This window comes from Corvus brachyrhynchos, unplaced genomic scaffold (assembly GCF_000691975.1).
Source record: "Corvus brachyrhynchos isolate BGI_N302 unplaced genomic scaffold, ASM69197v1 scaffold92, whole genome shotgun sequence".
Classification (NCBI taxonomy): domain Eukaryota; kingdom Metazoa; phylum Chordata; class Aves; order Passeriformes; family Corvidae; genus Corvus; species Corvus brachyrhynchos.
This window is the reverse complement of record NW_008236973.1, coordinates 3849420-3859901: the sequence shown is the minus strand read 5'-3', so window position 1 is coordinate 3859901 and position 10482 is coordinate 3849420. Positions and strand designations below refer to the sequence as shown.

The window sequence follows — 10482 nt, the reverse complement described above, 5'->3', positions numbered from 1 at the left end:
AAAATCCCACTGCAGCTCAGGAGAGCTAGACAAAGGGAGTACAACAATCTTCAAAACCTGGGGAAGTTAACATACTCTCAGTCTTCCCCCAAGGAATGAGCAGTCCTCTCAGCCTTGGAGGGACTTGACAGATTCCAGACTTTGTATAAAGCATCATGAGGCCAAATATTACATATCTGTTATTGTATTGTCTCAAGAACATGAAATCTTTTCAGCAAAGACAGACACCATCCATGCCTGTTTAATCCCCATGAAGGTTGCAAGGGGGGTTTACAGGGTACTTCTCCAGTTCCTGCTTTGTGTCTCTCAGATTTCTTTAGGATCCACAAAAAAAGGACACAAAAAAAGAAGTGTCCATAAAGCATAATAAAATAATTCAAAGACCAAATAAATATCAAAATTTTTTAACCTTCAAAAACCATAAAGTTTCGATGGCAGGATAAACTTTTAACTAGTACATATGTAAAAAAATAATAATTTTTTAAAATAGAAATTGTATCAGGAAATTAACCCATAAATTTTGTTAGTATTTGCCTATGAGGTGAAATGCAGTCTGATAACTTTGCTTTTAGGTAAGGAACGACAGATATGAATTCCAAAATTACAATGAGAAAAAAAGATACATTCTGAAAATCAGAGCACGTGGAGCAAACTGCCTCGTAAGCTCAAATTGGGGAGAATGGAGTGAACCCATTGAGTTTGGTAAGACTATGAAATACTATTTTTTTTTCAGCATTACCATGTTAGCTTTCCTTTCTTCCTCAAATTCATAAAAATTAATAAAATCTTAATTTTTACCCAATTACATGGAAGGAACTGGGTGGATTTTATTAACATGGAGGAGAAGCTCCAATTCTCTGGCAAGGGAGCCTTTGATTAGCTGGGATTGTGAAGGCACCAGTTACTCAGATGCCAGGGCTACAGAAACAGACCAAGCCAGACCCACTCTTGTCTTTGGTCTGATGAGTCTGCCTCTCAGTTCTCTAAGTTTTTACCATGAATATCATCCCCTTCCTTCTGCATCTTTCTTTTCACCCTTTCCACTAGTTTTGCTCTGCTAATTGTTCTGTGACTCTGTTTATTCTTCTCCTTTTCCAGAATTCTAAAAAACTTTTTTTAAATTTTGAAATATTTTCTTAAAATTCTCTAAATTTTAAATATTTGAAAAGGCTTAAAATGTATCAAATCTATCTGCATTTTTCGACAAAACTCTGTAAGATAAAGTCAAGTTGAAGTCCTTTGGGACATTCAAAAAATTTAGTGAAATTTGCATTCATTACATCATACAGTTGCAAAGGCAGTTTTTTGCCATGCTAAGATATTTCTCGGATGTTTCAGGTCAAGGGAAAGATTACTTTATTTTCGTGATTTTATTTCTGATTGCACTTGGAACAATCTCAGTTACACTTCTCCAGTATTGTCTTTTCAAAAGGTAAATCAAACTTTTTTTCTGTAGATACTACTGATAGAGTATTATCTATGAAACACATTCCTCCAGCCTCCTAGTTTCCTACCTGCAAATTTAAATAATCTGATTATCAACGTCATGAACTATTACCACCAGGATTGCTGGGGATGGCCCTTTGGCATGCAAAATCACTAAGGGAAAAAGGGGAAATGGATGCTGAAGTTATTAAGTGATGGATTCTACCAGAACCTAAAAAAGCTTTTCTGTTCTTACTTTTAAGCATTTAACATCCAGGTTGCTTTGAAGCCATTGGCTGTGTACAGTACCAGACAAGAGGGAATCCAAATTAACATATACTTATTTTGATAAAACTTCTCATTCAGTGGTGAAAGTTATGTCACGTGACTTATTCAAAGTCATTGACTAATAATGTATTTACTGTGATTCTAACCACAAAATAAATTTTAGTAACCCAAACAATAAGTGTAATAATAGTTACCCACCACTTACCCCCCTCAAAACATTTTATTTCTCATTTAGTTTGTAGAGCAATAGATGTTCAATCTTGAAAGTAAAAAATGCCCTTAAAAATGTTTGTATAAGTTATATTAGCAGTATTTTCAATTTCTCCACAATCCCATTTTCTACCCATAGGTATTGCAGTTACAAGAGCCTATTTCCTCCCATACCACAACCAAGAGACAAACTTAATGTATTAACTGATGAAGATATCCAGGTATGCCTTCTTTTCAATTCAGTCAAATTTTTTAACTACAAACCACAACAGGCCAAAGCCTAGAATAACTGACTTATAAAAATGTTACATTTGGTCCAAAACTAATTTCTGTCATGGAAGCCATGCTGCTTTGAAACCTGAAATGCTCTATGCCAATGTTAAAACAAATGGTTTTCCTGGAGGTATTTTAAGACCAGAGTTTTCACTTCTACTGAGACCGGTAATTTCTGTTTGTACCAGATTTCAAAGATTGCTGTTCCTACTTTAAAAATAACCTAATTGAGAAAGCATTTTCCATTAGCATTTTTAAACATCAATGGCCATAATATAACACGAATATATATTTCAGAAGCCTGACCTATACCCATGTAAAAATGCTGTCACACTGAATGCAAATCAACGCGGCTGGAAGGACTTGACAGTTAAACTAACCTTCCTCTTGCTTCAACACAGGATTAGCAATTTCAGTGTTTTGTGCAAATTGTATTTGATCAATATACTGTAGCATCTCTGTGCAGCCTATTCTGTGTGTTTAATTAGCCTTACTTTTAAAAAGCCTTTTTAATAGCCTGGTTTAATGCACTTAAAATCTGTTGCTTTTTACCCTTATTCCTTTCCTGTTTACAGTATCTTACACACCTGCACACTGTCAACAGCAAATAACTCTTCCTGTCTTTCTGCACACATCATGACAACCAGGCTTCAAACCACTCATGCTTCTCAAATCTGTCCATTTGAGCAGTGACTGCATAGTGAAGGGATGCTTTCTCCCAGCTGGCTAAAGCAAAGACATACTTGAAGTCAGTAAATCAGGTCAGTCATTAATTGCCTACAATTCAGTGGGCAACACCACGCATTCCAATGAGGTGTCCAAAAGTGACACATAAATTTTCCTTTAATTGTTTACAAAGAATCCCCAAAGCTCTGACTACTAAAACTCTCTAGTTTTGGTAACTATATACCAGCTTGTTGTCCTGATTCATTTGTCTTTGGTCCTACCAGCTTTGGCTTTCACGGAAAGCAGGGAGGAATGTAACTTGGATAGGTTTACTCACTTCCTACCAGGCTGCCAGAGCTAAGGCTACAGAGCAGCAGCAGTCCACAGTTCATCATATTAAATAATAATAGCTAGCAAAGTAACAAGCAGTTTTTGGAAAATTGCATACTGATTGCTTGCTTTTTCTAAAGTTGAGAGGCTTCCAAATTCCTGTGCATATACTACCAAACACATTCAAACCACTCCACTACAACCCAGAGGCCTTTGTGGATGTGGTCTGCAAACCGTGGCAGAGCCACTTCCATGCAGGGAGCAATGTAGCAGCAGCAGTTGCCAGAGTTAAGTGAAGCCCTCACGTTGCCTCATACCTGCCAACAGGCACTGTGAAGGTAATTCATATGATTCTGACATGTTTAAACAGTTTGATCTACTCTTAAAATCTAATTTTATTTTACCTCTTCTCTCCAAAACCTTTAACACTGACTGAATGCTGTAATTCTTCAAAATAACAATGAAGTACAAAAAGTACATTTTCAAAAGCTCTCCACTGAACACCAAACACTCTCCCTGACACTTAGTGCTAATGGATTTATGAGCTGTTTTGAAACTGGCAATGTCCTTTGCTAATCACACCCTTTTAAAGCTTGCGTTTCCTCATTTTGCATCTATTTACTCAACAACCTTTCACATTTTCTCATTTTTTCTCCTGTTACACAATACTTTTCCCCAGACCACTGAAAAAGCTCATGATTTAAAAACCCCTAACTTTCTGCACTGCATCCTTAAAACACTCATGTTAAAGAACTGCCCATTTTATTTGCTTTAAGATCCTACCAACCAAATCACTCAGTGCATCAGACAACTTGCACTCCTCAAATCCATTTTATTTTACTCATCTTACTACAGACCAATGACTTTCTAGTCATTCTCTCCCCATACGCTTTCCTCACCAAGTTTTATCGCCTCTTGACTGGAGTTAAATATATTCCAAGAACTTGCAAGACACACTCTTCATACATTTTCCTTGGAGAACAGTAAAGCAGCACAAAACACCATGACCACAAAGCCCTGCAGTGCTTTACCCATTCTTCAGATTTCCTAGAAAAGAAGTCCCCAAGACATCTTGGTTTGATGTTCTGCAACATAACCTCAGTATGACAGCAGGCTTGTTTTTTTAACCTTTCCTCCCTGCCCCCAGTACTATCCCTCCTTTTTTTTTTATTATCTTCCCTCAATACTTAAACTCCAAGGGCTCTGTGAGTACTTTGATCTCACCTAGAAGCATGCATTCTCCTAGTACTCCAGGTTAGCCAATGTAAAGATGTGTGATAGCAACCAAAATATTTTACCTACATGTCTAGCCAATCCTTACATATGGAAAATTCAGGCAATACTGACTGAATAAATTCCTTCTATTGTCTCAGCTAAGGTTGTCCAGCATCTAAACCAACTCCTGTTTTTCCTCCTGCTGACAGCTAGTACTGATCATGCATATTAAAACATTCCTTAACTTAACCTTAAAACTGGTTTTTCCTGTTTTGCAATCATTTCTGAAGTACTAAAAGAGCAAGACAAGATGCCTTTAGTACTGCTGAAACTAATGCTCAGAATGATACCAACAGCAACTTGTAGCTTACCGCATGGTGCAGAATTTTCTTTCTCTTTAGACAGGATATGTAAATCTACCAACAAAAAGTCATACTGAGGAAATAACTACAGTTGAAGAATGATCCAACTTTCCAAAAACACCTGATTCCCGACAATGAAACAAAATTACGGATCCTGCTGACAAGTACTTCAAACCAGCCTATAAAAGAATTTAATCACCTATAAAACTTGTTTGTGCCCTTAAAATCCACTTAAAATGGAGCAGGTAAAAAAAGAACCACTGAAACTTGTTCTTTTCCCTTTGTTCAAACCCACAATGCCTGGCAGCTAAGCTTTTCTGCAAACACCTACTTTGAAGATGTGCTTAAGCCTTGCTAGGAGGTTCTTCACACTGTGAAACAAGGCCTCCTATTCAGAATAAAGCTGTCATGATTGCTATAAAGTTTCTTTCCTCTCATTATAATGATTACCTGTAGGCTGACAGGCCTTCTGTACAATGCCACTGTAATATTACCATAATATTTGTATGTCCAGTTATTTTCTAAAGCAGAAACTAGCTATTTAGAATGTGTTTAAATTTGCTTTCATGTTCCAACCAGCAACACCAAACTATCCAAATATATGCAATTAACCTTATGCAAGACAAAAATGGAAAATAAAATTTTACTTGTCAATTATAACCATTAATACTGGTCTCTCAGTCAGCCATTTCACAAGCTCAGTACTGCCACTACAAACACAGCCACCTGTGATCCTGTGCAGTTTTAGTACGTACCTGATTCACACAGATAGCATCTAAAGCCTTTAAAAAAATCAAGTCTAACAGTTGTGAGAATTGAAATAAAATCTAGTAGCTGATTTTAAATGTAAAATTTCCCCACAAATGTATTTTAGTTATTCCCTTCAAAGGGTGTAAATGCTATTTCCAATGCCTTTTAAAAATAATACAGGCTTTAGACACCAGTATTTTCTTTTACAAATGCTGGATGTTTTCCTGTCCATATTTTTCAAAAATTTCAGAGTGTTTCAATAAGGCCAGAACAAATGGGTTTTTTTAAAAGTCTCATTTATTGTTTGCCTCTTACATCCCTAAACTGCATCACACACTGGAAATTGCTGCTGCATAATTAAGGGAAGCCATATATTAAAAAAAACCCCAAACCTGGACACCAGAAATTAGTTCATGTTGAACGTACAGCATAGGGAAAGTGCAGTTCCACTTAAACACCTACACTTGCCTTTATTTCTTTTCCTATTTCTTTTGGCTAAAACCTTGTTCTGGAGGGGAGATTGGGTGTAGAAGTCCTGTCCCTGTTAGGATGCTGAAGTAACTGCCACGTTTGGTTCCTTTCACAAAGCTTGGGCCACCATACACCCACAGGGAGGTATCCCATCATTATCTCTACCCTTGCAAGGCACTGATACAGAAAAAAACCTCACCAATGTGTTTATATAGACAAACCATCTTCCCCTGCTCCGCAGCAAACTGATTGGCAGGGTGAACACCAAATGACCTGCCTGCACCACAGGGAGCTGCCACTGCCACACAGGCTGTAAGAACCACTTGCAGTAGGTACATGAAGTTTGCCATTAGCCTGTATACAAAGGAGCTGTGTAATGTCCTTACATTCACATACAGATGTTGAAAGCAGTGCTTGTGCAACAGTGAAAGGAAAAACACAAAGTATGCTCAAGAGGAAGGTAATAACCAGCCAAAGCCAAGCAGGTAATTTAAATTCTTCATCTTGAATAGCAATCTCAGAAGGCACACAGAAGAACTCAAGACAGCTCAGTCAGCCTTCAATGAGTCATACAATAACACACTTTTCCTTTCTCAAGATATAGGGAGAGTTCATAAAACATGAAGATTAACACCTTGTTTTCCTTTACTGGTCCCTCTACCATGTCTTTGCAGATTACAAAGTACAAAAGATTATATACATATGAAGAACGGCACATAAGTATTACATTATCTCAAAGATCAGTTATGAGAAATTGCTCAATCTGGTCTTCTGACCATCCCTAAACATCAATCAGTTAATACTGAAGGCTGACCTACCTTGATCTATTATTTTACAGCTACATAGAAGCACACACATTCCCTCCCCCACACCCCTTCAACTTCATTAGACTGCAACTCATTTCAGATTAAATTCAGCCTTCCACAGATCTACTGACCACTGCCACAAATGAGGCCAAACAGTATCTTGAATGGCACAATCAACATTTCCAACCAGCAGCAACAATACAATACATAGGTCACTCAGAAGTTGAAGGCATTTACTGGGTTCCTGGGTTTTTGCATGAATGCCATTTTGCTTTCCATACTGACTTAACAAAAAAAATATTTACTTTAGGCTGTTTTACCAAGGGCAAGAGCATTACTTTTTGACAGTCCTTGGTACTTTGGGGTTTCTTAGCACTACAACTGAACCCCCCTCCCCCCTGCCATTTTAAATCACAGAAGTTGTAAATGAATTTCTAAGAATCATGCAAAAAGCCACTTGCAGCAGCCCATCATACACTATCAGGCACAAAGAATGGGAGTGGTTTCTGTTAGTACAACCCATGCTTCCCCACCCCTCCCCTCTAACCTCTAAAGATCTCATATTCAATTATTTTTTTAAAAGCTTATTTTGTTACAGAATGCAGTGTAAGGGTATCAGAGGACCCATGATCTGAAACAAGTTTTCAAATACAAGAGGCTTTCCCAAAGCTTTTATGTAATAATTTCAACGCAGACTGAGTAAGTATGTTTATTGTTTTACAGCAGAATGCCCCAATTTAAGAACAAAATTGCTAGATGTTCAGCTGTGCAAAATGGTACATAGTGCTTCAGTACAAGTGGAAAAAAACATGATTTGTTAGCAAATGCTTTCAAATACAATTTTATGGTCCTATAAGATAGGACTTGAAACTGGGGACTGATCCACAGGCAAATGAGTTTTTTCTTTTTAAACTGGACCTAGCTAATTTGGACCCAGAACCAACGCCACTCATTCCTCACTGCTGTAAAGAAAAATTGCTACACTGAATTGCCAGATTCAGTGTCTTCATGCACATTACAGAGAAATGGATCAGTCCTCTATGTCAGTTTCTAGCCCCATCTAGAGGTATCATCTGGCTCCGATAAATAAGACTCACAGGAATTTCTTGAAGGTCAATGGTCCATAATGGTAGTTACTCTACATGATCTGCTCAACTTGATTTCCAATTCTATTTAGGCTGTTTAAATTACTTTCTTGAATTCATCGTACAGCACAAGCACAAAAGCACCCCCCATGCCTCTGAGAACATTAGACCATGCACCCTTGAAGAAGGCCTTTCCTCCCTCATCCCTTGCAATCTTCCGCCAGCAGTCAATTGTTCCAGAGTACATGATATCAGCTGCAGGAAAAGAGCAAAGAGTTATTCTTAATTCCTATTTTATCTCAGATAATTTTTAACAACTGCCCTGTTTCACTTAACTGCTCTGTAATGTCCCAAACCACAATTTAAGACTGTAACACAATACGTATTAAAAATGTTAAGCCTTCTTTTTCATACCTTTGTTTAATCTAACAATACAAATGGCAGTCCGTTTTTTAAATTTCATATTCCATAATGAAAAGTCCTCAGCATAAATCCTGACAATCACAAGTTGAACCTTACTGCATTTCCTCATTTGAGTGTAATATAACAAAACAGACTTATGGAACAAGGAATGGTAACTGCTGAGGATGGCCATTAGTAAAAAAGAACTCCATCTTGTTAATGCTGTTAAAACAGCATTAACAGCTCCATGGATTTACAGCCTACCTCCTTTGCGTCCTGACTGCATCATCATTCTACGCCGCACTGTATCGAAAGGATAGGAGACCACGCCGGCCACGGCAGTCACCGTCTGGGCAATCATCCAACTGATAACAATGTGAGTATTTCTGGGATCTGGGAGCATGCCTGCAATAAAACAAAAAAGGCAATTAGCTTTTTATCTTCCACATCCTCCTCTGGTTCACTCACTACATGACAGCTATTTTACTAGATTAACTAGTATGAAACACTGGAAACCCATACTCTAAATAATATTGCAGCAAAACTCTTCACAAACTTTAAACATACTGAAGCAATATTTAGAAGACTTTTTTCTCAGGAATCAAAACAGGTTACCATTTAAGCACAAGCATTCTTTTTAGACTGGCATGAGAAAACTTGACCATTCACTGCTCTTTTAGTAAAAAAAAGTCACTGAATTAAGTCACTGCTCTGTGGATAACATTACACTACAAACTAGCATTAATGACCTATATGCCCAAATGTCAAGCTTAACAGTTGCTTTGCAAAAGCACTGCTCAATCCCATTTTGCTAAACACACTTGGACTGGTCCAAAGTAGATACAGTAATGCACTGAACAAAAAAGAAATTATTCTAACTGTGTATGGTCACCGACACACTCTCCTGGCATTAGGAGCAACTGCCTTAAGTACAAAACCAGTACTTGAAAGTGGGCTGCTGCCATCAACACATCCCCAAGTTTTCCCTTGAATACAGCAGTGTCATGGATGTAGCACCAAAATCCCCCTTCATCTTCACATATCCAAAAACAGACAATACAAATCTAAAACCAGGTTTTTCAGATGTCTTCTGAAACATTACCTTTTGCCGTATCATAGATCCCAAAGTAGGCAGCTCTGTAAATGATGATGCCTTGGACAGAGACATTGAACCCTTGGTACAAGCCACGCACACCATCAGACTTGGTGATTTTAACTAGACAGTCCCCGAGACCAGAGAATTCTCTGTCTGCACCAGCTTTTCCAACATCAGCAGCCAAACGGGTTCTTGCAAAATCCAAGGGGTAGACAAAGCAGAGGGAAGTGGCTCCAGCTGCACCACCAGATGCCAGGTTACCAGCAAAATACCTCCAGAACTGAGTGTGCTTGTCTACACCTCCCAGAAACACCTGCTTATACTTATCCTTGAAGGCAAAATTGAGAGCTTGAGTTGGGAAGTATCTGATGACATTTGCCAAGTTTCCTCGCCAGAAAGACAGCACTCCTTGTTCCTTTGGAATACGCACTACACAATCGATGATACCCTTGTACTGCTTATCAGCAGCAATCTGTTTACTTGCATGTTGCACCTGCAAATAAAAATATGAATATTGACCACATGCCTCAACAGGTCTATGCTACAGCTGGGCTTAGACCTGCTTCAAATGAAGTCGTTAATTCTGAATGGCCATGGTTGGTATTATTAATAAATAGGCTTAAAATTGCTTGCAAACTTTCTCAGAGATCAAGACTTGCCAAAATAGGAATGGACAGCTGCGAGCAATTCCTCTAAAACTACCTGAAAGGAGAGTGTAGCAAGGTGGGGGCCAGCCTCTTCTTGCAGGCAACTAGTGACAGGACAAGACAACATAGCCTCAAGCTGTGCCAAGGAAGGCTGAGGTTGGACATTAGGGGAGGAATTACTTCAGATAAAAAGTGATTAGACATTGGAATAGACTGCCCAGGGAGGTGGTGAAGGCGCCATCCCTGGAGGTGTTTAAGACTAGACATGGCACTAAGTGCCACAGTCTAGTTTAAATGGTGGTGTTAGGTTTGGCTTCACGATCCCTGAGGTCTTTACCAACCTAACTGATTTTGTAAGGAACAAGGGCCAATATAAGGCAAATACATCACGACCGGGCCTACCTAGAAGCAAGAGCGTTTACTGACAGAGGCGGATCTGCGGGTGGGAATCGCCTG

General features: G+C 38.5%; 2 protein-coding genes across 6 annotated transcripts in view; one reads left to right on the top strand and one right to left on the bottom strand.

Moving 5' to 3' along the window:
- LOC103611769 (granulocyte-macrophage colony-stimulating factor receptor subunit alpha) overlaps positions 1-5188 on the top strand; it is a 16279-nt gene extending 11091 nt beyond the window's left edge. For 3 of the 5 annotated variants that reach the window (XM_017728552.1, XM_017728553.1, XM_008629333.2), the window contains exons 9-12: positions 573-702; positions 1339-1432; positions 2063-2144; positions 4809-5188. In XM_017728552.1, coding sequence (XP_017584041.1) covers positions 573-702; positions 1339-1432; positions 2063-2144; positions 4809-4871 — 369 coding nt within the window. In that variant the 3' untranslated portion in view covers positions 4872-5188. The remainder of the gene's footprint in view (positions 1-572; positions 703-1338; positions 1433-2062; positions 2145-4808) is intronic. The other 2 variants (XM_017728554.1, XM_017728555.1) reach the window with 2 other exon arrangements.
- Positions 5189-6617: 1429 nt separating this feature from the next.
- SLC25A6 (solute carrier family 25 member 6) overlaps positions 6618-10482 on the bottom strand; it is a 5089-nt gene continuing 1224 nt past the window's right edge. Inside the window, exons 2-4 of the mRNA XM_017728508.1 lie at positions 9386-9915; positions 8548-8688; positions 6618-8136 (exon numbers count right to left, since the gene is read on the bottom strand). Coding sequence (XP_017583997.1) covers positions 7979-8136; positions 8548-8688; positions 9386-9915 — 829 coding nt within the window. The 3' untranslated portion in view covers positions 6618-7978. The remainder of the gene's footprint in view (positions 8137-8547; positions 8689-9385; positions 9916-10482) is intronic.